General features: G+C 36.6%; 1 protein-coding gene across 2 annotated transcripts in view; it reads right to left on the reverse strand.

The window, feature by feature from the left end:
• Positions 1–7,253: 7,253 nt before the first annotated feature.
• The window catches only part of LOC121195502 (astrotactin-2-like), a 234,233-nt gene continuing 213,843 nt past the window's right edge, over positions 7,254–27,643 (reverse strand). For both annotated transcript variants that reach the window (XM_041059005.1, XM_041059003.1), the window contains 4 exons: positions 19,571–19,712; positions 11,244–11,344; positions 10,489–10,672; positions 7,254–7,786 (listed from right to left, as the gene is read on the reverse strand). In XM_041059005.1, the coding sequence (XP_040914939.1) occupies positions 7,546–7,786; positions 10,489–10,672; positions 11,244–11,344; positions 19,571–19,712 (668 nt within the window). In that variant the 3' untranslated portion in view covers positions 7,254–7,545. The remainder of the gene's footprint in view (positions 7,787–10,488; positions 10,673–11,243; positions 11,345–19,570; positions 19,713–27,643) is intronic.

Consider the following 27,643-nt stretch of genomic DNA (forward strand, 5'->3'; position numbering starts at 1 on the left):
ACTATACTATGACGTTTTTTATGACATTTTGAGGTCAAAAAATTTTTTGACTTTTTTTGTCCGATTTTGACGCCTTACTATACTATGACGTTTTTTATGACATTTTGAGGTCAAAAAAATTTTTGACTTTTTTTGTCCGAAAAAAACGCCTTACTATACTATGACGTTTTTTATGACATTTTGAGGTCAAAAAAATTTTTGACTTTTTTTTGTCAGAAAAAAACGCCTTACTATACTATGACGTATTTTATGACATTTTGAGGTCAAAAAAAATTTTGACTTTTTTTGGCCGGAAAAAAACGCCTTACTATACTATGACGTTTTTTATGACATTTTGAGGTCAAAAAAAATTTTGACTTTTTTTTGTCAGAAAAAAACGCCTTACTATACTATGACGTATTTTATGACATTTTGAGGTCAAAAAAAATTTTGACTTTTTTTGGCCGGAAAAAACGACATACTATACTATGACGTTTTTTATGACATTTTGAGGTCAAAAAAATTTTTTTGACTTTTTTTGGCCGAAAAAAAACGACATACTATACTATGACTTTTTTATGACATTTTGAGGTCAAAAATATTTTTGACTTTTTTTCACCGAAAAAAACGACATACTATACTATGACGTTTTTTATGACATTTTGAGGTCAAAAAAAAATTGACTTTTTTTGTCCGATTTTGACGCCTTACTATACTATGACGTTTTTTTATGACATTTTGAGGTCAAAAAAAATTTTGACTTTTTTTGGCCGAAAAAAACGACATACTATACTATGACGTTTTTTATGACATTTTGAGGTCAAAAAAAATTTTGACTTTTTTTGTCCGAAAAAAACGACATACTATACTATGACGTTTTTTATGACATTTTGAGGTCAAAAAAATTTTGACTTTTTTTGTCCGATTTTGACGCCTTACTATACTATGACGTTTTTTATGACATTTTGAGGTCAAAAAATTTTTTGACTTTTTTTGGCCGAAAAAAACGACATACTATACTATGACGTTTTTTATGACATTTTGAGGTCAAAAAAAATTTTGACTTTTTTTGGCCGAAAAAAAACGACATACTATACTATGATGTTCTTTATGACATTTTGAGGTCAAAAAAATTTTTGACTTTTTTTGGCCGAAAAAAACGCCTTACTATACTATGACTTTTTTATGATATTTTGAGGTCAAAAAAAAATTTGACTTTTTTTGGCCGATTTTGACGCCTTACTATACTATGACGTTTTTTATGACATTTTGAGGTCAAAAAATTTTTTGACTTTTTTTGGCCGAAAAAAACGACATACTATACTATGACGTTTTTTATGACATTTTGAGGTCAAAAAAAAATGTGACTTTTTTTGGCCGAAAAAAACGACATACTATACTATGACGTTTTTTATGACATTTTGAGGTCAAAAAAATTTTTGACTTTTTTTGTCCGAAAAAAACGACATGCTATACTATGACGTTTTTTATGACATTTTGAGGTCAAAAAAAATTTTGACTTTTTTTGGCCGAAAAAAACGACATGCTATACTATGACGTTTTTTATGACATTTTGAGGTCAAAAAAATTTTTGACTTTTTTTGGCCGAAAAAAACGACATACTATACTATGACGTTTTTTATGACATTTTGAGGTCAAAAAATTTTTTGACTTTTTTTGTCCGATTTTGACGCCTTACTATACTATGACGTTTTTTATGACATTTTGAGGTCAAAAAAAAATTTGACTTTTTTTGTCCGATTTTGACGCCTTACTATACTATGACGTTTTTTATGACATTTTGAGGTCAAAAAATTTTTTGACTTTTTTTGGCCGAAAAAAACGACATACTATACTATGACGTTTTTTATGACATTTTGAGGTCAAAAAAATTTTTGACTTTTTTTGGCCGAAAAAAACCACATACTATACTATGACGTTTTTTATGACATTTTGAGGTCAAAAAATTTTTTGACTTTTTTTGTCCGATTTTGACGCCTTACTATACTATGACGTTTTTTATGACATTTTGAGGTCAAAAAATTTTTTGACTTTTTTTGGCCGAAAAAAACGACATACTATACTATGACGTTTTTTATGACATTTTGAGGTCAAAAAAAAATTTGACTTTTTTTGGCCGAAAAAAACGACATACTATACTATGACGTTTTTTATGACATTTTGAGGTCAAAAAAAATTTTGACTTTTTTTGTCCGAAAAAAACGACATGCTATACTATGACGTTTTTTATGACATTTTGAGGTCAAAAAAAATTTTGACTTTTTTTGGCCGAAAAAAACGACATGCTATACTATGACGTTTTTTATGACATTTTGAGGTCAAAAAAATTTTTAATTTTTTTTTTCCGAAAAAAAAACGACATACTATAATATGACGTTTTTTATGACATTTTGAGGTCAAAAAAATTTTTGACTTTTTTTGTCCGAAAAAAACGACATACTATACTATGACGTTTTTTATGACATTTTGAGGTCAAAAAAAATTTTGACTTTTTTTGGCCGAAAAAAACGACATACTATACTATGACGTTTTTTATGACATTTTGAGGTAAAAAAAAAATTTGACTTTTTTTGTCCGATTTTGACGCCTTACTATACTATGACGTTTTTTATGACATTTTGAGGTCAAAAAATTTTTTGACTTTTTTTGGCCGAAAAAAACGACATACTATACTATGACGTTTTTTATGACATTTTGAGGTCAAAAAAAATTTTGACTTTTTTTGGCCGAAAAAAACGACATACTATACTATGACGTTTTTTATGACATTTTGAGGTCAAAAAAATTTTTGACTTTTTTTGGCTGAAAAAAACGACATACTATACTATGACGTTTTTTATGACATTTTGAGGTCAAAAAAAATTTTGACTTTTTTTGTCCAAAAAAAACGCCTTACTATACTATGACGTTTTTTATGACATTTTGAGGTCAAAAAAATTTTTGACTTTTTTTGGCCGAAAAAAACGACATACTATACTATGACGTTTTTTATGACATTTTGAGGTCAAAAAAATTTTTGACTTTTTTTGGCCGAAAAAAACGACATACTATACTATGACGTTTTTTATGACATTTTGAGGTAAAAAAAATTTTTGACTTTTTTTGTCCGATTTTGACGCCTTACTATACTATGACGTTTTTTATGACATTTTGAGGTCAAAAAAAATTTTGACTTTTTTTGGCTGAAAAAAACGACATACTATACTATGACGTTTTTTATGACATTTTGAGGTCAAAAAAAATTTTGACTTTTTTTGTCCGAAAAAAACGACATACTATACTATGACGTTTTTTATGACATTTTGAGGTGAAAAAAATTTTGACTTTTTTTGTCCGATTTTGACGCCTTACTATACTATGACGTTTTTTATGACATTTTGAGGTCAAAAAAATTTTTGACTTTTTTTGGCCGAAAAAAACGACATACTATACTATGACGTTTTTTATGACATTTTGAGGTCAAAAATTTTTTTGACTTTTTTTGTCCGAAAAAAACGCCTTACTATACTATGACGTTTTTTATGACATTTTGAGGTCAAAAAAAATTTTGACTTTTTTTGGCCGAAAAAAACGACATACTATACTATGACGTTTTTTATGACATTTTGAGGTCAAAAAATTTTTTGACTTTTTTTGGCCGGAAAAAACGACATACTATACTATGACGTTTTTTATGACATTTTGAGGTCAAAAAAAATTTTGACTTTTTTTGTCCGATTTTGACGCCTTACTATACTATGACGTTTTTTATGACATTTTGAGGTCAAAAAAAATTTTGACTTTTTTTGGCCGGAAAAAACGACATACTATACTATGACGTTTTTTATGACATTTTGAGGTCAAAAAAAATTTTGACTTTTTTTGGCCGGAAAAAACGACATACTATACTATGACGTTTTTTATGACATTTTGAGGTCAAAAAAATTTTTGACTTTTTTTGTCCGATTTTGACGCCTTACTATACTATGACGTTTTTTATGACATTTTGAGGTCAAAAAAAAATTTGACTTTTTTTGGCCGAAAAAAACGACATACTATACTATGACGTTTTTTATGACATTTTGAGGTCAAAAAAAATTTTGACTTTTTTTGGCCGAAAAAAACGACATACTATACTATGACGTTTTTTATGACATTTTGAGGTCAAAAAAATTTTTGACTTTTTTTGGCTGAAAAAAACGACATACTATACTATGACGTTTTTTATGACATTTTGAGGTCAAAAAAAATTTTGACTTTTTTTGTCCGATTTTGACGCCTTACTATACTATGACGTTTTTTATGACATTTTGAGGTCAAAAAAATTTTTGACTTTTTTTGGCCGAAAAAAACGACATACTATACTATGACGTTTTTTATGACATTTTGAGGTCAAAAAATTTTTTGACTTTTTTTGGCCGAAAAAAACGACATACTATACTATGACGTTTTTTATGACATTTTGAGGTCAAAAAAATTTTTGACTTTTTTTGTCCGATTTTGACGCCTTACTATACTATGACGTTTTTTATGATATTTTGAGGTCAAAAAAAAATTTGACTTTTTTTGGCCAAAAAAAACGACATACTATACTATGACGTTTTTTATGACATTTTGAGGTCAAAAAAAATTTTGACTTTTTTTGGCCGAAAAAAACGACATACTATACTATGACGTTTTTTTATGACATTTTGAGGTCAAAAATTTTTTTGACTTTTTTTGGCCGATTTTGACGCCTTACTATACTATGGCGTTTTTTATGACATTTTGAGGTCAAAAAAATTTTTGACTTTTTTTGTCCGATTTTGACGTCTTACTATACTATGACGTTTTTTATGATATTTTTAGGTCAAAAAAAATTTTGACTTTTTTTGGCCGAAAAAAAACGACATACTATACTATGACGTTTTTTATGACATTTTGAGGTCAAAAAAAAATTTGACTTTTTTTGTCCGAAAAAAACGACATACTATACTATGACGTTTTTTATGACATTTTGAGGTCAAAAAAAATTTTGACTTTTTTTGGCCGAAAAAAAACGACATACTATACTATGACGTTTTTTATGACATTTTGAGGTCAAAAAAAAATTTGACTTTTTTTGTCCGAAAAAAACGACATACTATACTATGACGTTTTTTATGACATTTTGAGGTCAAAAAAAATTTTGACTTTTTTTGGCCGAAAAAAACGACATACTATACTATGACGTTTTTTATGACATTTTGAGGTCAAAAAAAAATTTGACTTTTTTTGGCCGATTTTGACGCCTTACTATACTATGATGTTTTTTATGACATTTTGAGGCCAAAAAATTTTTTGACTTTTTTTGCCCGAAAAAAAAAAGTCCATTGCGTGAGTACTTTTACTTTAAATTTTACTAAGTACATTTAAAAGTAAGTACTTAGTATTTTTACTTAAGTAAGATTCTTGATGTAGTACTTCCACTTTCACTTGAGTAAATCTTTTGCGGGATATTTGTACTTTTACTTAAGTACTAAGCTTCAGTACTTCCTCCACCACTGAAATTAATCAGTACGATGGCACACCATGAAAATAACTACCAGGTGGAATATAACCAATAATAATGATGAAAATTGGGAAAGCTCCACAGAAAATCACCAGTAAATACATGAGGAAAACATCTGCAGATGTGGTAAACAATTTTGGAATGAATCATGTTTGTGGGGGGAATTTAAACTGTTTTGGCACTTGCGATTTTAAGATAGGTTTAAATAAAATGCTCCGCAGCTGCTCAAGTAAGAATAATTTTTAAACTAAATCAGTGTTGTCATTTGTAATGTAATCATTCCATTGAGTGCTGAAAGAAAAGTCTTCTGATTTTATATACATTTTTAATATTTCACATTCTTCAGAAAAAGACAATCAAAGCCACATAATAATACAGATGTCTTTTTTTTTACAATTTAAAATTTACAATATAATAATTTATTATTACAATTCATATAACATGAGATGAAAATATTGAAAAAAGGCATTGTTTATCTTCATCAAAACAATATCCATGGCTTTGAAGATATGACACTGGCCTGAAAAATAAGAGGATTAAAAGGACCACAGGTGATCCCTACAATCACTGATTCTTCACAATTCAGTGTACAGTACCTCACGTGGTTACAGCTGGTTTGACAAAAACTGTTTGGGCATCTAAAAATGTCCCTCAAAATTTTCACGATATCCTGCCAGTCAAATTTTCTATGAGCACACATAAATATGGGCAAATATCAAATCTGTGGTGAAAGAGGAACTTTTCAAAGATGCATTCAGCATATTCAGGCCTGAATCACCATATTGTTACCACACTGTGACTGTAATGTCTTATAGTACCCCTCTTATCTGTGTATTGCAGATCTATTTTTAAATTGCAGAACTTGTGAACTGATGACTTCTGCCATGAGTCACATTCCACCAACAAGTTATAACTTATTATTAGATTACAATAATATTACAGGGATTTGCAGAAATTATTAAATCTACTTATAGCATCAGATTTCTTTTCTTTTTTTTCCATGTATCTATAACTGTTGGTGTGTATGGTTGCCCACCAAAACCCATCATATTATTTAAAGCATTCACTTTAAAGACTTCAGTGTGGCAAAAGTATTGTCTTTTTTGTTCTGGGTGCACAAATCTGTCTTCATGCCTATTTCTAATCTGTGGGGAAAAAAAATCCTTGAAATTAGTTTTTCAGCAGAATTTATTTTGGGTGCTGTACTACTAAAAAGATAGACAACAAAGGATTCTTAGATTTCAGCCCTGAAATCAGCGCTGAATTAAGTCTATGAATGAGTAAGATCTTTGAATGCCACCCACCCTGTCTTTGCATAATTTGAACAGGCTGTTAGCAGCGTGGTTGTCAATCCTGTTACCACACAAAGCCTTGATATTTCAGTTGAATCTATCAAATGTAATACAAGACTAACTACATAGTTTCTCACTTACTGATTTTAAATTCGTGAAGCAAAGATTAAATTTTTTTTAAATAATGTGAACTTGAAAACAAGTAAGTGATTTTCAAATGGCTTTAACACATTTCAGTTTCTCCTTTCAAATGAAGGTAGTAAAGGCAAATAAGTTATGCTATTGATTTTTTTCCTTTTTTTTCTCTCTTTTAAGTGTTCCAGTTAAGCTTCAAAGCACCGAAAAGGAACTACAATATTACATTCAAAGTACTTAAGCCAACCAGTTTTTCTCTTGGCTGAATGATATTTTACATGTTCACACTGCAGTTTCTCGTTGATATGTGCAATCACTGGCATTTTGCATTTGAGAAAGATGTTCGCTCCGGATTTTTTTTTTTTGTTTTGTTTTTCTTCTGTCATTTAGTAAAAGTAGGCCACACAAAAATGTGTTTTTCGGCAGCTTTAACACAATGTCCAGTGAATTCTGAGGTTTTTTTTTTTTTTTTAGGCTCTCCTGGTTTTCAAAATGCACCAGTCACTTGAGAGACACCTGCTGCAGAGTGGAGTGACAAAGTACATCAGTCAATGATGCCATTTTGCAGGAAAACAAAAAAGACGAACCGCTCATCTCCAAACTCCTGTCTCATCGGAGTTTGGTGTTGCTGTATGTGTTACGCTGTACAGAAATGAGCTTTTCCATGCAGGTGGTGCGACTTTCATGTAAAGAGCCATGCCAGGTGTTACTGGGAGGTCGGCCCTCCTCACTGAGTAGACAGTAGACATATGCCATAGTGTCAGTGCGGCTCTGGATGTGGGTGCTGCGCAAGAGGGACCGGCAGTAGTGGCTAATCTTCTCCACCCTGCGAAGTATCAGGTTGGCTTTTCTATCAAAGGAGAAGACATTCAGCATTAAGAGATGCAGATGCAGAAACAGATTAAAGGCTCTTCCTTCCTGAAATTGAATGCAAGCGCAAATGAAAGCATGGAGCAAATATGCATGAATGGAGCAATAATTTTAGCAATTTTGGTAACAATGGACACAAGCAGAATCACTGTGCAGTCTGAAAAAAGTAGGGTGATTCATCCAGTGGATTCTGTAAGGTACACAAAAGCACACACACACACACACACACACTCACGCACACACGCACACACACATGTGAATCCTACTGTTGTAGGACTCTCAGGGATTTAAGGAACTCAAAAACAAGTCCGTCATACAACCTAAAAGAAGCTGTGAATTAGAATATTGGGGCACCTTAAAATTCAGTGAAAGAACTGATAAATAAAAAACACAACTTCAGATGTGCCACTCCATCCAACTCATTGGGAGCAGGTTAATTTGGTGCCACAAAGTTAACAAATACATTCAAACAAAAGAAAAACCCAGAAAAGAAAAAGTAAACAGACAAATGGCACTTCTATTTGTACGTCCTCTGGCTTCTTGTCTGCACGATAATAGCAGCTTTAAATGTTACCAGAATTCAAAGAATTGCAACTGTGCCTCTCTTGTCACTCTGATGGACTGCCGGTCTTGGCCAAAACCACGACAATGCAATGGCATTTTGAATTCTCGGGTACTGATTCTGTTGAACACTTCACCAGAGGCAGCTTGTCTAAAATGAGTAAAGCTAAGAATTTTGTCTCCAGGTCCAGAGCCTGGAGCTGCTGTTTATAACATGAAGGAGCCATATGTCAGGTCAGCTCAGTTTAGAAAAGATGGCTCACAAACCTCACACACGTGCATCCATTCCATACTTGCCAAACAGAAATACACCTACAGTATAAGCATTCAAGGTTGCTAAGCTCATATGGATACTGAAATGAGGAAAACACACGTGGAGAAGGGCAAAATTCCATTTGTTTTGAAAAGCAGTGTCTGCTGAGCATCAACATCTGTCTTTAGTTAAGCAAGGAGTACAGACATCCTTTTCACTTATTTGCTGAAAAAGGGGGGTGGGGGGGGGGGGGCATTTTCTCATTTCCCTTAAATTCTTACATCTGAAACAACAGAATACCAAACACATAATCAAGGGAGGCTCACAAGCACGTGAGCTAGGGACAAATTAAACACATTAAATGTCATTCAAGATGACAAAGACACTACTGAAAAAAGAAAAAAGACAAATTAAAATATTATTTCTGTGTAACCTCTCAGGTTGCAACTACAGCAAGTAAGTCAAAGTGATTTAGGCAACTGAATCCTTAGTAATTGATTACAACACAAACACAGCTTCAAGGGAATGTAGCCCAGAACTAAAAACAACATCAAATCAGGGGAGACTGATGTGTGGGAATTGAAAAAGTAGACTGCACTACAAGATAATAATAATAGTTGTATTTACAGTAAAGGTAAAAAAAAAACATCACATCATAGTATATCACACCTGAGAACAATACAATTATGAAAGGAGCTGGTGTTCAGTTGAAACAATGCTGGTGGACAACTGGGGGCTCTTGGGATTCTCGGCTCCTGGAGGAGTGCTGACTGTGCTTACGTTTCACTTGGCCATTCTGTTACCTTTTAAAAGGCACCACCAATAGAGCCTGCTTGTAAATTACCCCAACGAGCCTCAACCCTGCCAACATCAGGCAGTAAATAATCCGAGCTCGCTCATCCAAAAGCCACCCCCACCTCTCGCAACTGCCCACACACAAACACACACCATTCGACCACCCCAATCCACATATTAAGTCCCAGTGGCTAACCCGTGCCTCCCACCCCCCTTCACCAATCAGAGGGAAGCATAATCTTCCTACAGATGAAAGTTATTCCCCAATTGGATGGACATACCCAAACACTGTGGATACACCATCAATGCTGGACCAGCACTGATGGACCAACTGTGAGACTCATACCTGAATTTTTTTGTTGTATGCTTATTTTTTTTTTTTTTTTTTTTAAATACTGTTTATCTCTCTCCCTCGCAGTTTTGTTGGTCAGTAAGCTTCCCATTGTCTCCATGGTGTTGTAATGTCTGTTCACATAACAGTCAATGGGGGTGTCCCTGTTAAGAGGGTCATAGGTGAGGAAATGTCGGGGTGGCATGGTGTGGAGATGGAAGAACTTTTTTTATGAGGAAGAAGAGGAAATGGAGTTGGAAGTTGAGTTAGTGTTAGCTGACTACCAAACTTAGTGTTTGGCCTGGCGGTCAAACACTGTTTTAGCATCACCATGGCAATGTGAGGAGCGACTGTAACCCCAGAGTTTTCACAGTGACCTTCCAGTAGAAACACTTTGGAAAGGGGGAAAAAGGAGGGGAATGAGGGCAATTGTGCAATGGTGCTCCTGCTTAGAGGGGGTGCAGACAATGCCATGAAAAATGTCTGAATCTGGCAGCACCAGTTCAGACAGCTTTTTCTTTTGTTATGTAAGAAACCTCAGGATAACTGTAATTGATCCTAAACAACACGTCATCAAAGTAGATGACAAGAAGACTTCAATAAATACTTGCAGGCTGGGGAAAATAAGGAAATTTCTAGAAAAGAAAATAACTGTTACATATAAAAGTCCTTAGACAGCTAACGGTAAAAGCATTCACTAAGCCTACATGACAAAATTGTGCCATCATCCAAATCTTCTTACCTGGGGCCTAGCTCATCCTCACTACGCCACACAAAGTCTCCAAACTTCTCATAGTGGGAATTGTAGTGGTGCTGGACTCTGTATAGCAGCGGAGGAGGGATCTCCATCAGCGTGTTGTAGGCCATCTGCTGCTCCTTGCCACTGGTGTAGCCATTGTACAAGTTGTATACCTTGTCCGCAATCTCTGTGAGGAGGTAAGAGACAGACAGAGGAGGGACAGAAATACAGAGGAGAGAGAAGGAGGAAGGAGTGAGGAAAGCAAATAAGCCTGACATCAATTTGACATTAGTGATTTAGCATTGCATCTTAATAAGGTTGGTAAACTTGCAGGCAGATTAAAAAAAAGGAGCAGATGCCAAGATATTGTGATTTTTAGTCCATAATATAGGTCATGTTTCATGTGAAAGTGGTGGATTGCTCCTTTACCTTTTGCAACAGCTTGTTTTAATAACTACAACATGTAAGTAGTTAAGAGTTATGATCAAAGAGAAACTCATGTGAATCCTGACCTCATTCCTTTAATGTTTTGTCCGAACATTTTACCAAATGAGTTGAGATAAAACCTGATAACTAAATAATCACTAGGGAATTTTGAATTTAGAGCAAGTTAGAATTACATGAAAGGCTGTAATGTCAAAAATGTACATGCACATAGTTGTAATTTTAGTGATGGTAGAACACTGTGGATGGAAATAAAAAGATTAAAAACATAAGTACAAGGCACAGTCGTCAAAAGTCAAAAAGGGTGGGAGTACCTTCAGCTCGGTTGTCATCCACCATTGGACAAGATGTCCGTACTGAGACAAAGCTTGATTCTGAGTGACCTCCTCGGCTATCCACTGCAGTGAGAGTAAACCTAAAAATGACAGATCATCAACAGAAGCAAGTTTATCATTCGTGACCAACATCCCAAGACCAGGTAAGAAAAAGTGAACAGGAAGTACTCTGAAAAAGCCTGAAAATCTTTAGTAGAGTATCTTACTAATTCTTCACTACATCATCTAGTAGAGCACACAAAGGTCAAAGTTTTGGTTGAGTGAAACTGAGAAAAAGAAGGTTACATAAGCATAACATATGGATTAAAGAGAGGATAAAGAAAAGAGTAGAAAAGAGAAACATTTACCATGGTAAGTACTGTCTCTAACATCCATAAAGAAAGATAAAAAAAAAAAAAAAAAAAAAAAAAGTTTTCAGTCGTGTTAACACCACATTCCACAAAAACATAAAACAAAAGTCAAAATACTTCATGGCATGAGAAAAATATGAATGCATGGGCTATTCAAAATCGTGTAGCTATCTTGCTAAGCTCAGAGATTTGCAGAAAATCTTTTTCAATAAATAAATAAATAAATAAATAAATAGACAAACACTAGTAGACTTTAGATATGATGTCACAGCCTCCCGGATGTCTGATTTTGTAACCCTTCCTTCAGCAACAGCATCTCAGGTTATATGGCTACAAATAAATTCAATTAGTGTAATTTTTTTTATAGTTTAAGGATGACAAGCTTGAAGAGATGGTGATCTTGCTAGGCTAGTGTCTTTGATCATGCAAGCATGCACTGACATCACATACTTTTTTCAGAAAATGTCTTGTGAACAAGGATTCAGGGGTTGTGCGATTTAATTATATCTGAAAATTAGTACAGTCAGTACCACAGTGGCAGAGGAGAGAGGAGTAAAGGGGCATCTGGCTTGACTCCAAGATCTCTGTAAGGACAAAGATCCTCTCTCTGAAAATGTCAAGCATAAGAATTTTTTGGGTTCCATGACAGACTTCAGGACCACTTTGGACCCCGATAAGATACCACAGCGAACAGTTCAAGACACTGCAGTAGGAGATGAGACACAATGAGGAAATGTAATGCATCTCAAGTATTGTAGGGACACACAGCTCGGAATAGAAAACAACTGACCTTTACATGTCCTTTTGAAAATGCCAATCTGTGTACTTCTGAATAAGACAAAAGTACATGGAGGAACTGGTCCTACTGAATCTAAAAAAAGGATCAGGAGTGGCACAGATCAAGCCATCAATATACGTGCAAAGGCAAGGAGAGAGAGGGTGGCTGTCGTGCTCATGAACGCACATGACCATGTGGCACTGCCGACGGCTTAACTTTTAACTTGTCACAATGTGACCATGGTAACCACAGAAACCACACCAGGGAAAACACTGCTGGAGCTGAGTTCTCTGATTTGCACACCTCTCAGCTAAAATTGCTAAATTAACTGCATCAAAGAACCAGCTGTAAATGTATATGTCCTATGTTCCTACGATGACAAGTCAAAGTGTAAAAGGCGTATTTGGCCACGTGATGAGAATAGAGTAGTTCAGTAATAGCAGCCTAGCATATGGCATAAGTTGTCTGTCGCCAGAGGCAGAGGTAACTGTCTGAAAGCCATCTTAAAGCACAGATTTGACATTTTGGGGAATGCAATATGCTACAGTGGAGCATGGAGATGAGACGATGAATAACACTCTTACGTTCACTCATGAAGCTATGGCAAGAAGCCGGTTAGCTTATTGCAAAGACAGGATGCAGAGGGAAACACATAGCCTAATGTGTGGGTGTGAAGGGCCTTTTATGGGAAATGTTAATACATGATCTAAGTTATTTACAGCAGTATTGATGTTGCTTTACAGCAGCCAACTACACACTGTAAACAGTGCTGACTCTCTCCCTTTCATATTTTCAAACCATTTTCACAATTACCTCTGATTCAAGGTTGTATGTTAAAGGTAATAGTGATGAAGAATAATGCACAGTTGTGGTGGACATAGTTTTGTGAAGTGAAGATTTTCTGGGAAAAAAAAAGAAAGAAAGAAAAGAGAGAAGAAATGAAAGAAATTTCCTTTGGTCCACATGCACTGTTTTTCTTACTGCAGGGGAAGTTTTGAAAAAGTGAATTAAGTATTGAGAAATGTTTGTAACTAGTTATGAAAAACTGTAAGCTTTCAGCAGTATTTCCACAGAGTTACCACTGAAAAAACAACAGAATGACAAAAAGGAAACCACAAAACACAGTGAGACAAAATGAACAACTCAGATGGCATTCCAATGCTAAATACTTTTAAAAATACATGAAAATAAAGACATTAGGATATCATTGGGTTTTTTTTTTTTTCAAAAGTTGCTTTTCTTCCTACTACCGCAGCTCCTTTTTTTTTTTTTTTTTTAAATATGTAATGTCTTTCGAGAGCTGTTCCAATGCTGTCAAATGATTGTTTTGTTTGTAACATGACCTGTTTGGACATTGCTCACATAGTTTGTCTGGTCTTGTTATTCAGCAGGGTGGATGCGGTATTCCCCAAGAACCTCACAAAAGACGCACGGGCCTCGCTGGCTCCTCTGCCCAGCAAAACAATGCCAGCATGTAACAGTCACACTGTTTAAATTATGTGGCCACATAATGTGCAGATGGATACAAGGAGGTGGGAGAGGGGAAGGGAGCAGAGGGACGATGAGGCAGGGGTTTTATCAAGGCAATTTGTTAAAAGTTTTGTTTAGGACCCAGGATGTGAGCTTGCCAGCCTTTTATTGCTGTTTTTGTTTGTTTAAATGGCTGGCATCAATGAAAGGTACTGTTTCCCCTTTCACAGCCCCTACAGCAATTACATGATTGTTAAAAAGCTGTTCCTGCCAGGAGGTTAAGCATCTCAGAGTCAGCTTTGGAGATCTGAAATTTGTTTGAGTAAAAGATGGCTAACATGCAAGGCGATCTGACATTTTACAGAGAATGTAAGAGAAATGTTACAATTTTAGATCACTGTCATTTAAAAAGAATCTCAGCCAGTGGTGCGGTCCTTCACACTGTTAAGTATCTTATTCATGGACACTGACAGTAGCAGTTACTGGGGCCCGGATGGACAGAGTGTGGTGTGTGAGCTCAGTACAGGCACTCAGTGATGATAAAGATCGCCTGGGAGAACAAAGGAACCAGCCATGGCCTAGCCTGCCACGAGAATGTCAAAACATCAAGTAACAGAATTGGTAAGACACGCACATGTACACACACACACACACACACACACACACACACACACACACACACACACACACACACACACACACACACACACACACACACACACACACACACACACACACACACACATACACTTTCCTTTGTCTCTATTTTTCTATCTACGTTGCTTGCATATAGCTCAGCTCTGTTTATCCCCTCTCACTAATTCCCTGTCTCTCACTTCTATTCCAAGGCTGTCTGGCTGCACACGGATCCTTTGGAAGCAGCTTGGTTTTGTCCGTGTGCCATAGTTTTGAAAGCTCAGCAAACAATGAAGTGGACAAATGGCAGATTAATGTTTGTGTAAATTAACAATGTTGCCATTAAAGTAACCATTGTCCTCTAATTTAATGAGACAGCGGAGAGATGGCTGAACAAGAGATGACAAGACTGAAAGCTCGGAGACAGACAGGGCGAGAGAGGAGGAATGGGAGAAAGTGAGAGTGAGAGAGGATCAATTAGGGCAGTATTTTTGGCATGCGGAGTGAAGCCAGGGCAGTAGGGGGATGCCTTTTCCATGACATCAGCGGTTGGACACACATCAGTGGAGTCAATCCACAAATCATTCAAAGCCACATAGAATTGTTTCTCACTGCCTGAAGAATCCGTGGCAGCTAACAGTATCTGATGACTTTGAAATCCTATCTAAGATCTAAGTGGCATTACACTGGTGCAACAGGCCTAAATAAAATTGCCGTGCCATTCATTGTAAAACAGAAAAATTAGCTCAGCTCTGAATGATCTCACTTGCAGATCAGCAAGACTCTTTAGTCTAAAATTATAATGACAATACCCCATTAAAAGTCATTCAGTTTTAAACACCAGATATTTCTGGACATTGGAGTGTTCAGAAAATCGATTTTCAACAAAACTTCGAATGGCCCTGACACAGTCAGAGCCATATAAATGACACTATATACAAATGAAATATCCATACATTAAAACATGGATGTTCTGTGTCCACAGGGCATGGGTTTTGTAGACAGGCAGAATTTATTGATCCCTTGAGGGACATTATGTTAAAGAAGACTGAGGAAAATAATAAAAATTTGTGCAATAATTAAAAATGATTGTGGACCTGCGTATTTATTGGTCCTCAGGCAAACACTAGCTTTTGTGCCACTTTTCAAATAAGCTTCACTAAGCTTCAGTATTAGTGTGTGTAACAATTGAAGAGTCACCAATCTGCACCAAGTTTTGGTGGCATGCAGCACTGCACTGTACCCATTTTCAGCCACCAACATATTAGAATTAGGATCAAAGCATCTTTATTAAATAGCACATGCACTAAGATACTGAACAAATGTTTCCTAACAAAAGCAAAACATGAGAAGCAGAAACAATTTGTTAACTTAGGGGCAGTTAACTCTGTTAACTCAAAAGCAGATGCTGGAAACAGAAAGAAGCAAGGAAACTAAAATGCAAGTGTGTTTGCCTGTTGCAGAGTAGTGAAAGTAATGTGTTGTAGTGTTAAAGGCCCTATCCACCCACACCAGTGTTTTCAATTTCTCTGGCTGATTAGATGTGTGCTCAGGTTGAAGCTGGGTAGAGCAACGTACCTATAGCTGTGGAGCTTTAACAGAGTAAGTTTTCCCACCATAAGTGCAACAAAACTAACATGAGAGTAAGGGAAATGTCAATCAATCCCGGTTTATAAGTGCTCACACAGTCCTAAAAAGAACTCTAATCAAGCAACACAAGTGAAAACGTGCGCGTGGACAGTGGGGCTTTAATCCCCCTAGATGCAACAACAAATCATTTCTCAAGTACTACCAGTGTTGTGATAAGATATATCACAGCTGGCATTACAACAACTTTGCTCATTGTTTTCAGTTCGACCTTAGATACATTTGTGCACAGAAACATATGTGCAATCATGTCTGCACTTCAGAATGGTATAAGGCCAGAGAAGAGTGTTTGTGTGTTCTGGCTTGAGACTGATGAACAGCGGTTAAGCCATACAAAAAAAAGAAGAAAAGAGATGGTTGACTTTTAACTGGTAAAAGGCTACTAACACACCAGTAACAAAGAGAAAGAAAAGTATCAGAGGTTAAAAAATAAATAAATAGCACATGAATTCAGGAGTTTGGGCTGGCAAAAACATGGCAAAGGAATTCAGACAAACTGAGTGCCTGGAGACACAGCCTTAAATAGTCTAGAGCAATTAGAAGCAGCTGAGGAGCAATCAGGAAGATGCAGGGCAGCTGGGACTGAGACAATTCAGAGAAGATTCAGGGTCTGACAAGTGATGCAGACAGCCGAGCTGTGATTCTTGTACTCTATACAGTGTAACAAACTGTCATTAAAAAAAACAGGAAGGAGCACAAGATCAATCTAAAGCACACCTATAAGACAGAATCCTTTATTATAACTACTATTGGCTTTTTAAGCAACATGTATTCTGGCCTGTTTCTGGTTGTGGGTGCAGCAGGTTGGTCCCCTAGTTTCTGGTGTTTTCCTGTTGCTTTCTCTAGATGGTTTTGGTGATGATGATCAGTGATGCTGGTGCTAATCTGTGTACTCATACATATTTCCTGTTTTTTTTACTGTTGTGCTTTTCTCTGTTTCTTATTTATTGATTGCTGTCTAATAACTCCACTTAACCATCTAGATGCACAAAATCAACACTAAAATAAAAGTTTGTTGTGGTTGAATGGTGCTCAAAGTTTGATAATCCAACAAGTATATTATTTCTCTATATAATTCTCTAGAGGAAGCAAATCTGTCTCAGCACAAGCTACTTTTAACATTAAACTTTTAGGCATTAACATAATACCCAGTATATTGGTGATTGCTGATTATTTTCTAAAAAATTCAGCTTTTTAAATGAGGTTTGTCACTTTTCATAGTGCAAACCGTATTTTAGTTTGCAGGGGGAACATTAGGGACATAGCAGCCTTGGTAATGATCAAGTGTAAAGCCAATACCAGTAGAGGTCTTATCAGACCCTTGATTAAGACAAGCGGAGTTGGCTGCAAACAGATGTGCCCTCAGACGTAATTCCGACGTAAATTCTGGTCTTATCAGAGAAGAACAACACTGTGGAGAATGCCTAAACAAAGATAACACTGCTACAAAGTTGGAAATCAGGCTCTTGTTGCAGGTTTTTGTTAGTGGAAGCCTGACTTTTACAGATTAACGTAATAGTTATTCCCCCACTATTCATCCACTGTCAAAGCTTTTAGAAAACTCAAGATCATGAATTTTTTACTATATAGATGGTAATTGTGCTGTTAGAATTTCTATCAGCTGCCTCAGCTGCCAGAAATGTCATCAATGACTGTTGACTGCTTCCCCGCTCTTTTATCACATTTATTTTATCATCTGTAATTCCTTGTTTAAAAGCTCAGCACTGAACAGTTGTGAATTGTTGCATCACAGACAAGGGAATCTGTCCAAATATGGACAACTCTGCTCTTCCCTGAGTGCAAGCAACCATATACTCTATGTCAGTGTTAGATTAAGTACACATTTCTCATTGGGAGACATTAATATTAAGAAGCTTGTTGTTACTTCATTAATCTGTCCATCAGCTTCCCTTAGGTGTAAATACATATACACATTCACACAATCAACAGTATAAAAGTTATGAATGTAATATAACTTCCTTCTCCCACCTGTTAGTGTTCAACACAACTTAAAAAAATTTCCTTTTGGTTACTTTGTCAACTTGATTTCATTTGCATGTAATGGAAAAGTCCCTACTATGCTGGTATTAGAAAAACCAGATTAAACCATTGCAACTTTAAAGATATGACTTTAAAGTAAGTATGACTCTAAATTAGGTTTCCCATAGCTTTAAATCCTGGCTGTTTCTTTAAGAGAGGCACCATGGAAGTTCCCAAAACAAACCAAGGCCACCAAACAGCAAGCTCATTATAAACATAAGACCCTTAACAAAACCTGAGAAGACAGCAAAAAGCTGGGAAGACAGTGTGTTTCATGCGTCCAGTGACAGCCACAACAACATCTGGGTCTTGTCTGGTTCACAAATTTATTGCTGCTCTTGCAACTTTATTTCAAGATGACTGCCTCACTTCTAAGATAAATATATTTCAAGTCTGAGACGTCCCCCTATAAAGCTTACCAAACACATTGATCATTGCAGTTCAATTCTATAAAACAGTCTAGTATTTAAGGCTACCAGTTTTTTTCAGCTCTTGTTGACACTGTGTCAGACACATGTTGAGTAAGAACTGGTAATTTTTGATGCTGGTAGGGCTGCTGATGCAACATTTAAGAAGTTGTCTGCGCATTTCTCACACTCACAGTTTGACTCAATGTTATAAAATGCATGATGTGTTAGGGTGATAACCATAATGCCTTAGACCGCATGTAGTGACCTCAGGCAAAGCCTGTCTGTTAGCTAAATGCCCCCCAGAATCTAGACAGACTGAGTGGTCAATTTGTTCTTTGAGTTTAAAAAATATGGCCTCTTAACAGGGATCCTTCTGTATTCACTGAAACCATGTCCTCTGACCAAATAGAACATAAAAGAACGGAAGCATCCACCACTTCTACCACGTTCAGACTAAGTATGCTTCCCGGGTTAACTCGACCCAGCTGTTGTTCAGGAGTAGGTAACAAAATTCACCCCCTGAAACAAAATAACATTTGCAGTGGGAATTGTAGACACCCAGGGGAGGATGTGGGATTTCTGATATTTGTCCAGTCATTGTTGTTTGGGAAAGATGCAAACATGGCCACAACATAATGTTTAATGAAATGAATGATCTTTATTTGCTAATGGGAAACACTGAACTCATAAAAATGTGGGCAGAAAAAAAAAGACAATTGGGTTGCAATAAATTGCGAGCCGGGACCAGGGGCAATGTCACTGTGTACTCAAGGTGAGCAGGACATGCAAAAGAAAGGACTGTGCAGCCTTAACGAATGTATGCGCTCTCTGAGTACTTCGTAGTTTTTGATAATAGAAACTACAAACTACAACAAGACACAGTGTATGCTTTGGGTTTATTCATATGGTGAAGAAATAAACAACTACAACAGGTCAGTTACTCAGTTGACTCAGAAAGAGCATCAGCAGACTTACTTGTAGAGACTGTCAGGTTCCAGGCACTTGAAGACCACTGAATATAGCACAGAGTGAGGATGGTCTCCACTTCTCCTCCCGGCAACGACACAGGATGAACCCAAACCAGAGAACAGATCATCCATCAAGCTCAGAACCTCACCTGGTAGAGAGATGAGATTAGAAAGAAAGAAGAGAGGGTGAAATGGAGAGAGAAAGAAACAAAGAAAATCTTACAAAAAGGTCACTTTGGAAATGGTATTTGTACTGTTTCACCATCTGTCATACTTTTTGCCAAAAGGGGAGAAAAAAAAGGGCAAACTTATCTTTCAACAATATCTTTCATCTATTGTTCTTAGTTAAACAAAGTAATGCCGCATGTTTTGGTTCCACCACATGTTTCAACACAGGAAAACAATGGTTAACAAAATGAGCTTAGTCATGAATGAATTTCTACATTTTAGAGAGCAGCTCTTTCCTTATCAATGATTGTGCCATTTGACTCTGCTGTTGTGAGTTTCACCTCTGCCCGGTCCAGGGGGAGCCATTTATTTCCCGTGTACCAAGCCCAAGGCTAAATTAAATATGACATTTTACTGGCAGCAACCCATACACTACATTATAGAACTGTAAGAAAACAGAACTTCTTTCCTTTATGGGCACGTGGTAATGTTACAATGATATCTCACTGAGCACCCTTGTGCCTCACAAAACACTACTTCACAAGTTGTGAAATATCTTTCATGTCAGCTTACGGGAAAAGGAGAGCGACGCACACTTGTTCATTTAAACACACACATACATGCCGCCAGTTTCCAGTGCTCATGGGGGTGATGGAAAAAAAGAGGGAGCTGTCAAAATAGTTTAAAAGCTCTCAAACGGTTGGATTTCCAACTATTTCTACACGAGCTAAAGGGCAGCTTAGTTTTAGCTTATGATACATGGGCCAACTTATAAACACAGGGAGTAAGTCTGGCTGGTAGGGCACAAGGGGATGGTAAGGAAAGGTTGCAGAAGAGAGGAAAAAGAACTGCACGAATGAATGATTTGACCTTTTCACAGAAAGAGCTCTGTGTATAGGAGGTTTCCCCCAAACACATTCCTGCACTGTTGCAGTGTTGCTCTATCGAAGGTTTTACCTTTTTAAACATGAATCTCAATCTGGACTCATTTAATCTGTTGTTAAAACCTGCTTATCGTCTGAAAAAGAAGTTGTCAATGTCAGTTGTCTGTCTACAGGAGGAAGTTAGACGTTTCATATAATGTCTGTTTTCAACATTTTAACAGCGTCCATATTGTTTTAGTACTGCTATACTTAAACTTTGAAATCAAGTGATTACACTGTCGACCAGTTCAGTGCAGGGATTTAAACAGCTCACATTCATTGCAGTTTTTCAACATAATTATTTACGTATGAACAGATCTGCACTTCATTTCCTTGCCTTCTAAACATTTACTCTGTATTTTCTGACATTCTTTTTAATCAATTTAAAGAAGTCTGCCTTTTGTTGGTGCCATCTCCTTTGTGTTTGCTACTAACAGGAGTGACAAGGAAGATTTTCAGCTGGCCAGTTCATGATTGCATACAGATGCTATATACAACACCGTCTCCTAGAAATCGTGTTTTTACACCACTAACTTGCAACAGCAAAAATCATTTCAGAAAAAATGTAATGCTGCCCTAATTATGTTTTTTTTTTTATCAACATAATGAGAGAACATTTCTAATAAATGTATCTGTAAAACCTTTAAAGACAACATATTTCATTTGTTTTCCTTACAATCTGAGCATGTAACAACTGACACATGAGTAATGTTTTCATTATTATGGTTAAGATTAGGGTAAGATTGTGGTATTGGTTAAAGTTAGAAAAGTCAATGCTGACTTAAAGCACAAGGCAGGGCATGTTTACTTTTTCAATATTCAACCAAAACCGCATTTTTTCCCTAACCTTAACCAAAGTGTTTTTGTAGCCCAAACCTCACCACACACAGAACTCAGGATGTGAGACCCGGTCTCCAGTGTCAGTGCCCTGCATTTTGTATGCATAACATTTCAACTGTAGCACAGAACAACCATGTGCCTCTTTTCCTTTCGTTTATGGCATGGTATGGATACTCTGCCTGCCAGCCCATCAGGATGTCAGTATCAGGAATCTTACTTTGCCATTTGATCCTCATGGACTTGGACTGTATAACAATAATTAACCTGTCAGGGATGTGTGTGGTCCAAGCCTTGCAGGTGTACAGCAGCATGGAGAGTACAGCTGCCTAATACACTTTTAGCTGTGTGGTAATGGTGCAGCCTCTGGGATTCTGTTTGTATGCAACCATTCTGCTGTGAACTTTCACACTCATATTCATGTGTTTGGCAAGTGTGTTGCCAAGGCAAATGAAATATTTTTCTCTATTTTTTCTAATGTCTAGAATGCAAGGGTTTTCCTGAGGAGGATTGATGAATAACTTCTGTCTTCTTTGTATGAATTTTAAGACCGTAATTATACATGCGATGGAGATTAATAATATTTGCATTTTTGCTCTTCTGATTTTTTTTATTTTCCTGTCCTGTCTGAAAACCATGGGCCATGTTCCGATCCCTTATTTTTCTTGCAATTAGTGTATTTAGTGGGCTAAGTATGTTAATACACCAAAATTTGGTGGAACAATAAATTATGCCTAGCAGATCACTTTATCTTTTGCAGAAAGAATTGGTAATGATCTATTAAAGAATGACCATTGGCCTGATTCGGGCTGCGTTTATTATGCCTTTCAAGGCTATTCCCCCACCTTTTATTGCAAACAACTGCAAGAGGAATGTCCACTGAATGCCAGATTTCTGCTACTTCAAAAAGGCTAAAAGTAGAAAGAGACAGTTCTGAATACGACATGGACCAAAGTGGAGTGAAAGAAGGGAAGGAAAAAGACAAAAAAAAAAGTCAAGAGACATACAATAAGAGAGTAAAGGAAAAAGCATGGCGAGTGCTCTGATGTTTTACGATTTTGGATGTGGTCAGGGAGAAGAATGATGATGTCAGTGGATGTTTTGATAATCAGAATAAATCATGGAGCTGATGCATGACTACAGTACAGTTCAGGAATAATCACATGTGAGTGTTTAGGGGCGGGTTGATGTATAGCATGTGATTATATCCCTGAGTGGAAAAAATTAAATGGCAGATCTACTGACTCTCACTTGTGTGCTCCCCAGTAGTGACCCTCTCTAACATATTGACTAGATATTGATCATAGCTGGTTCACAAGTTTTTTTTTTCAGATGCTAATGACATACCTATGACAAACCAAGATGTTTTTGGTCGTGACAAAAGTTTAACTTTTTTGCTAGAATTTATGTAAACCTAACCATAACAAACGACCTTGCATGTGACAAAGATGAGAGAATAACAACTTCAATTACTGAATCTTTGTTTGCTTCTTTCTAAAATAGCTATCTAAAAAAATCAAAAACAGTTCATCATAAACCTTTGTCGTAAATGTATGATTCACTTATGATTTGTTAAGGACACAAAGAACTGAATATGCAATTATCAAACGTGTTGATCATAGTGTTTATACTGTCCTTAACTGGCAACATTGCTCCTTAACAGTTTGGTTCCAAAACCAACACCTAACATGACAATATCCGTGTGTACTAACAGAGATAAAAATATGTTCTGTCTCCCAGGCATAGAGAGGCATGTGAATGAGCTTAGCTTAGCGACATGAGGCAATGTGTCATAATTGGACATTACATGTACGGTGTGAATAGTGTAAAGAGACCACTTATGTCAGTGACAGCACAGGGGAGTGCTTCAGTTAGTTTGATCCATTTGGAAGACTAAACAAAAGACAAATGTCTTTGGTCTGGTCTTCAGTGGCTCTTGAGTGGCTTACTGTATAATTATCAATTTAAGGCCTCAGCAGGAGAACACAGTGTGTGTTTTAGTTCTTTTAATAATCATATACCCTTACCTAGCAAACTCTACCCACACATTCCACGGGTCAAACCCCTTTTTAAACAGAGCCATCTGAAAGCTATAAACTGTTATGCAATTACATAAATATAAGACCAGTATGAAGGTTTAGTAGGGGTACACAATGTACTGTCATGTGCACACAGTAAAGGGGCTGATATTGGCCTTTTCTATGTGTAAATGTTAGCCTGCAAGAAGCAAATAATTATAAATAATGAAAATGAAACATGGAATCATTCTAAACTAACACCACAGAACACAGGACAGTTGTTATGCAAGGGTTTTCTTGAAGAGGATTACTAAATTACTAAATAGAAACTCAAATTTGCGTTACATTCAAGCAAATAACAGCAGTTTCTATGTGAAATGCAGCATAAGTGACTTTAATTTAAACACAGAGCAAAGTAATAGCCATGCCTCCTTTCTCTACTGATTTAAGATACATTAAATACAAAGTGAAGCTACTGAAGTTGTAGACTGATCCCACATAAGAACACTGTCAGAAAGTGCTGGCTCTTTGAGAGTGGTGAAAGATATCTGGAAGGACTGTTCACTGCATGTAACTGTTTCAAAGCAAAGCAAACACATCCAAGAAGAGTTGAATCGAGGGCAACTTGACTTGGTTGTAGGTGCTTCGAGACGTTTCACCTCTCATCCAAGAGGCTTCTTCACTGAACTGAAGAACTAAGTACAGTTGCCCTCGCTTCAACTTTGGCCGATCTTACAAACCTTGCCTGAACACAAGTCCAAATTCATGCTCAGAAACATTTGAACTGAACTAAAACTATGTGTTAATCTTTTAAAACTTGGCTTTAAGCTTTCAGCACCTGGCAGTGGTCTCGCTCTGTATCTCTCCTAATCAAGCCGCTGCTTGATTTAAAGAAAGGAGAGAGGAAATACCAGCAACACTTGCTGCATAACAGTAATTTATGAATCAGCAGCACATGGTCTAAACATTAACAAAGGCAATTTTGCTAAAAAACAGTGGACTGCGTCTGTGGCAGGCCCTGAAATGACAGAATTAGAACATGCATGCACAAACAACTGGACTGAATGAATGAAAGGATGAATGAGCAGACTGAAACTCAAAACCATGACAAAATGATTGTATGACTCAACTGCTAAACTGGAAGTGTTTTTTTTTTTTTACAAGCCACGGGTACACATGTTGGCACACATGCATTCTACTGAGAACTTTCAATCTTCTGCCTCTGAGGCGGTAGCTTTTAAGTGCTCACATACCAATCTAGTATTTGGAAATGATAAACAAAATCTATTCAATTAAGTGTAGAATAAGATATTAAAACCCACCCAGAAACAGCATTTACGGTTCTACCCTTCTGAGGGGTTCCTCATGGGCAGGCCTGTGGTCCGTCAACATTTCTGTCAATACCAAAGCCAAAACAGCACACAGCTGGCAAAAATTAAGGCCCCCGAAATTCTATTACGGTAAAAGCCATTTTGCGTGTTCTCCAGCTTACATGGTGATGGTAAATGCCAGGTGACCTTTTTAGTCAGCAGAGGGGGGAACAAATAATAGCAAATCATGGGAACATGACAATGCGGGCTGACAGACAGCGAACAGAGAGAACCACTCTGATTCGAACACACACAGGCTTCGTAACTATGATGTAGTTGCAAACACGTCAAGTTAAGTTTATTTGTACAGACCGATATCATATACAGTGTCTCAAAGGGCTTTGCCGGCCCACAACAGCAACAGTTCCTCACCCAGACTGACCCAAATTCTAAGAAGACAAGGAAAACCCCTCTCAGAAAACCCTGGTACATAACAAAAAAAAAAAAAAAACACAAGGAGGGCATGGAGTTGGGCACAGGAGGGGAAATTCAAAGAGAGGTCCCAAAATGTATACATTTACTGTATACTATGTAATATACCCACTTACACAATATACAATACATGTGCATTTGCACAATTACATGTAGGCAGACATACACAAGCTCAGTACACATTCACCTTATTTGCCCTTGCGTGGCTGGATGCAGAGACGGGTGTGTACATGGTGGCACAGACATTTCGTCTGATGTTGGAAGCCAGACTTACTATACTGTTATCCCTGACATATCATTTGAATTACACTACTGAATTCAGGCATAGTGTAATTGCCCTAGCCATTAGTCGTGTATGTTTGTGTGTGTGCATGTGAGTGAGAGAGAGAGCGTACGTGTAAATCCTCAAGGTCAGTGGGTTTACACATTAGTGGCTTTTTTTTTTTTTTTTACTGCCCAAAGAGGAAATTTGAGGGAAAGTGGCAGAAGAACAAAATCACTGTAGTAAAGCACAGCTTATTCACTTTCTTAGCTATGAGGTCAGTTTAGTATAGATAAATGTATCTTAAATGAACTAGTAGACAAAGGTTAAATAAGATTCTCTCTTTTGTAATAATGCTGTTGAAAATATTATGTTCTGTGTCATATATGATTATCTGGTTTTGAGAAAATACACAACATTTAAAGGCATCATTTTTGTGCATAATATTTTTATCATCACTGAATTGCAGGGATTTCATATATTTCAAAAATGCTGTTTGATCTCATAGTATGTCTTGGTAATAAATAGTGAACAGTTTTTGTGTTTGCAAGTGATTGATCAAGTGCAGCATGGACATATCACCATATGTGCTGCAGTATGGGCTGGTCTCTGTTTTTATTTTTACATGTTGAGAGTTTTCTCTGTTCATCTTTCATTCTCTCGCTCAAATGATTCTGTTTATCCTCAAACTACCCTCTTTCTCCTTCTGTCTTAGTGTGTCTCTCCTTCTCTTCCGACCTGCTATCACCAGGCAGTTGGACAGTGGACCTGGACTTTTTAAACAAACAAAACACAAGCTTTATATTAACAAACAAATCACAAGCTTTATATTTCCTGTGGGCTGCCAAACCTGCTAGGGGCCTCTTCTGTTAAACTGTCAGCACTCAACCCTCCACTCCCCTCGCTGAGCCTACACATCACCTTCCTCCCTTCCTCTCTCTCTCTCTCTCTTTCGTTCTCACACGCAGTAGACATTACACAGGTATACACATACTGTCACATAGAATCTAATCTCACACAATGCCACCTATGGCAGGAAACTCAAGGTATAAACAAAAATAAGACACACATTTAAATGTGTTAAAGTGTGACTATAGCTTGCAATTGAGTTGCAATTTACTGATGGCAACCAAAGTAGATATTTAGAGGTAGCAACAAAGCACTGTGGGAAACAGTTTTCTCCAAGCAGGCTGAGTTGCACATAATTGTCCAAATTTTTCTGATCCGGTGGAGGGACATCCCTTTGGACAGCCCTCCAGAGACGTTGTGCTGGCAGAAAGATACATCATTTATTTATGAAAACAGTTTTTTGTTTTGAGACAGAAAGCTAAAATAGATTGGGATGGAATTATTCGCTTACTTTGATGCAGAATCATATATTACACTGCATCCTGTATTGCTCTTGTGCACGCAAACTCAACTTCAACTGTCCTTGTGCCAATACGGTGTTAGGGGTTGTGTAACAAGTACTCTGTATCAGGTCATGGAGACTCCCTGTGTTGGCCTGGGTGTAGACAAGAGAGTGTCATGTGTCTTCTCTGATGCATGCTGAACAGCCAGCAGCTTCTTTTTATGTGACAGCAAGGAGCTTCACCTGAAGGATGTGGCTTTTCTCAATCAGCTGGTAACAGAGTGATTCAATAATTCTGAACCAAAAAATTCTATATAAGAACTTATCAAGCTGTTGGTTATATATATATATTTATATGAATAAATATCTAAAAAAAAATCAAAGGAAATGCTCACAATGAAAATGCTATTGTGCACATAACAGCAGGTGTAATGTTTACCATGTCTACCATTTTAGTTCATTGTGTTAGCATGCTAATATTTACTGATTAGCACCAAATACATACATAGGAAATATAAAAAATGTAGTTTTCAAGATATTTGGTCATAAATCAAAGTACTGGACAAATTAAAAAGTTGAGGAAGACATGAGGACGGCACTACATAAAAAGTGAAATGAATATCAACGTTAATGAACTCATCCAGGGTGAAGGGAGACATGAATGTATGTACCACATTTTATGCCAATCCACCTATTATTTGTAGAGACATATTACTCAA

The sequence above is a fragment of the Toxotes jaculatrix genome, chromosome 16 (genome assembly GCF_017976425.1).
Source record: "Toxotes jaculatrix isolate fToxJac2 chromosome 16, fToxJac2.pri, whole genome shotgun sequence".
In the NCBI taxonomy this organism is placed as follows: Eukaryota; Metazoa; Chordata; class Actinopteri; family Toxotidae; genus Toxotes; species Toxotes jaculatrix.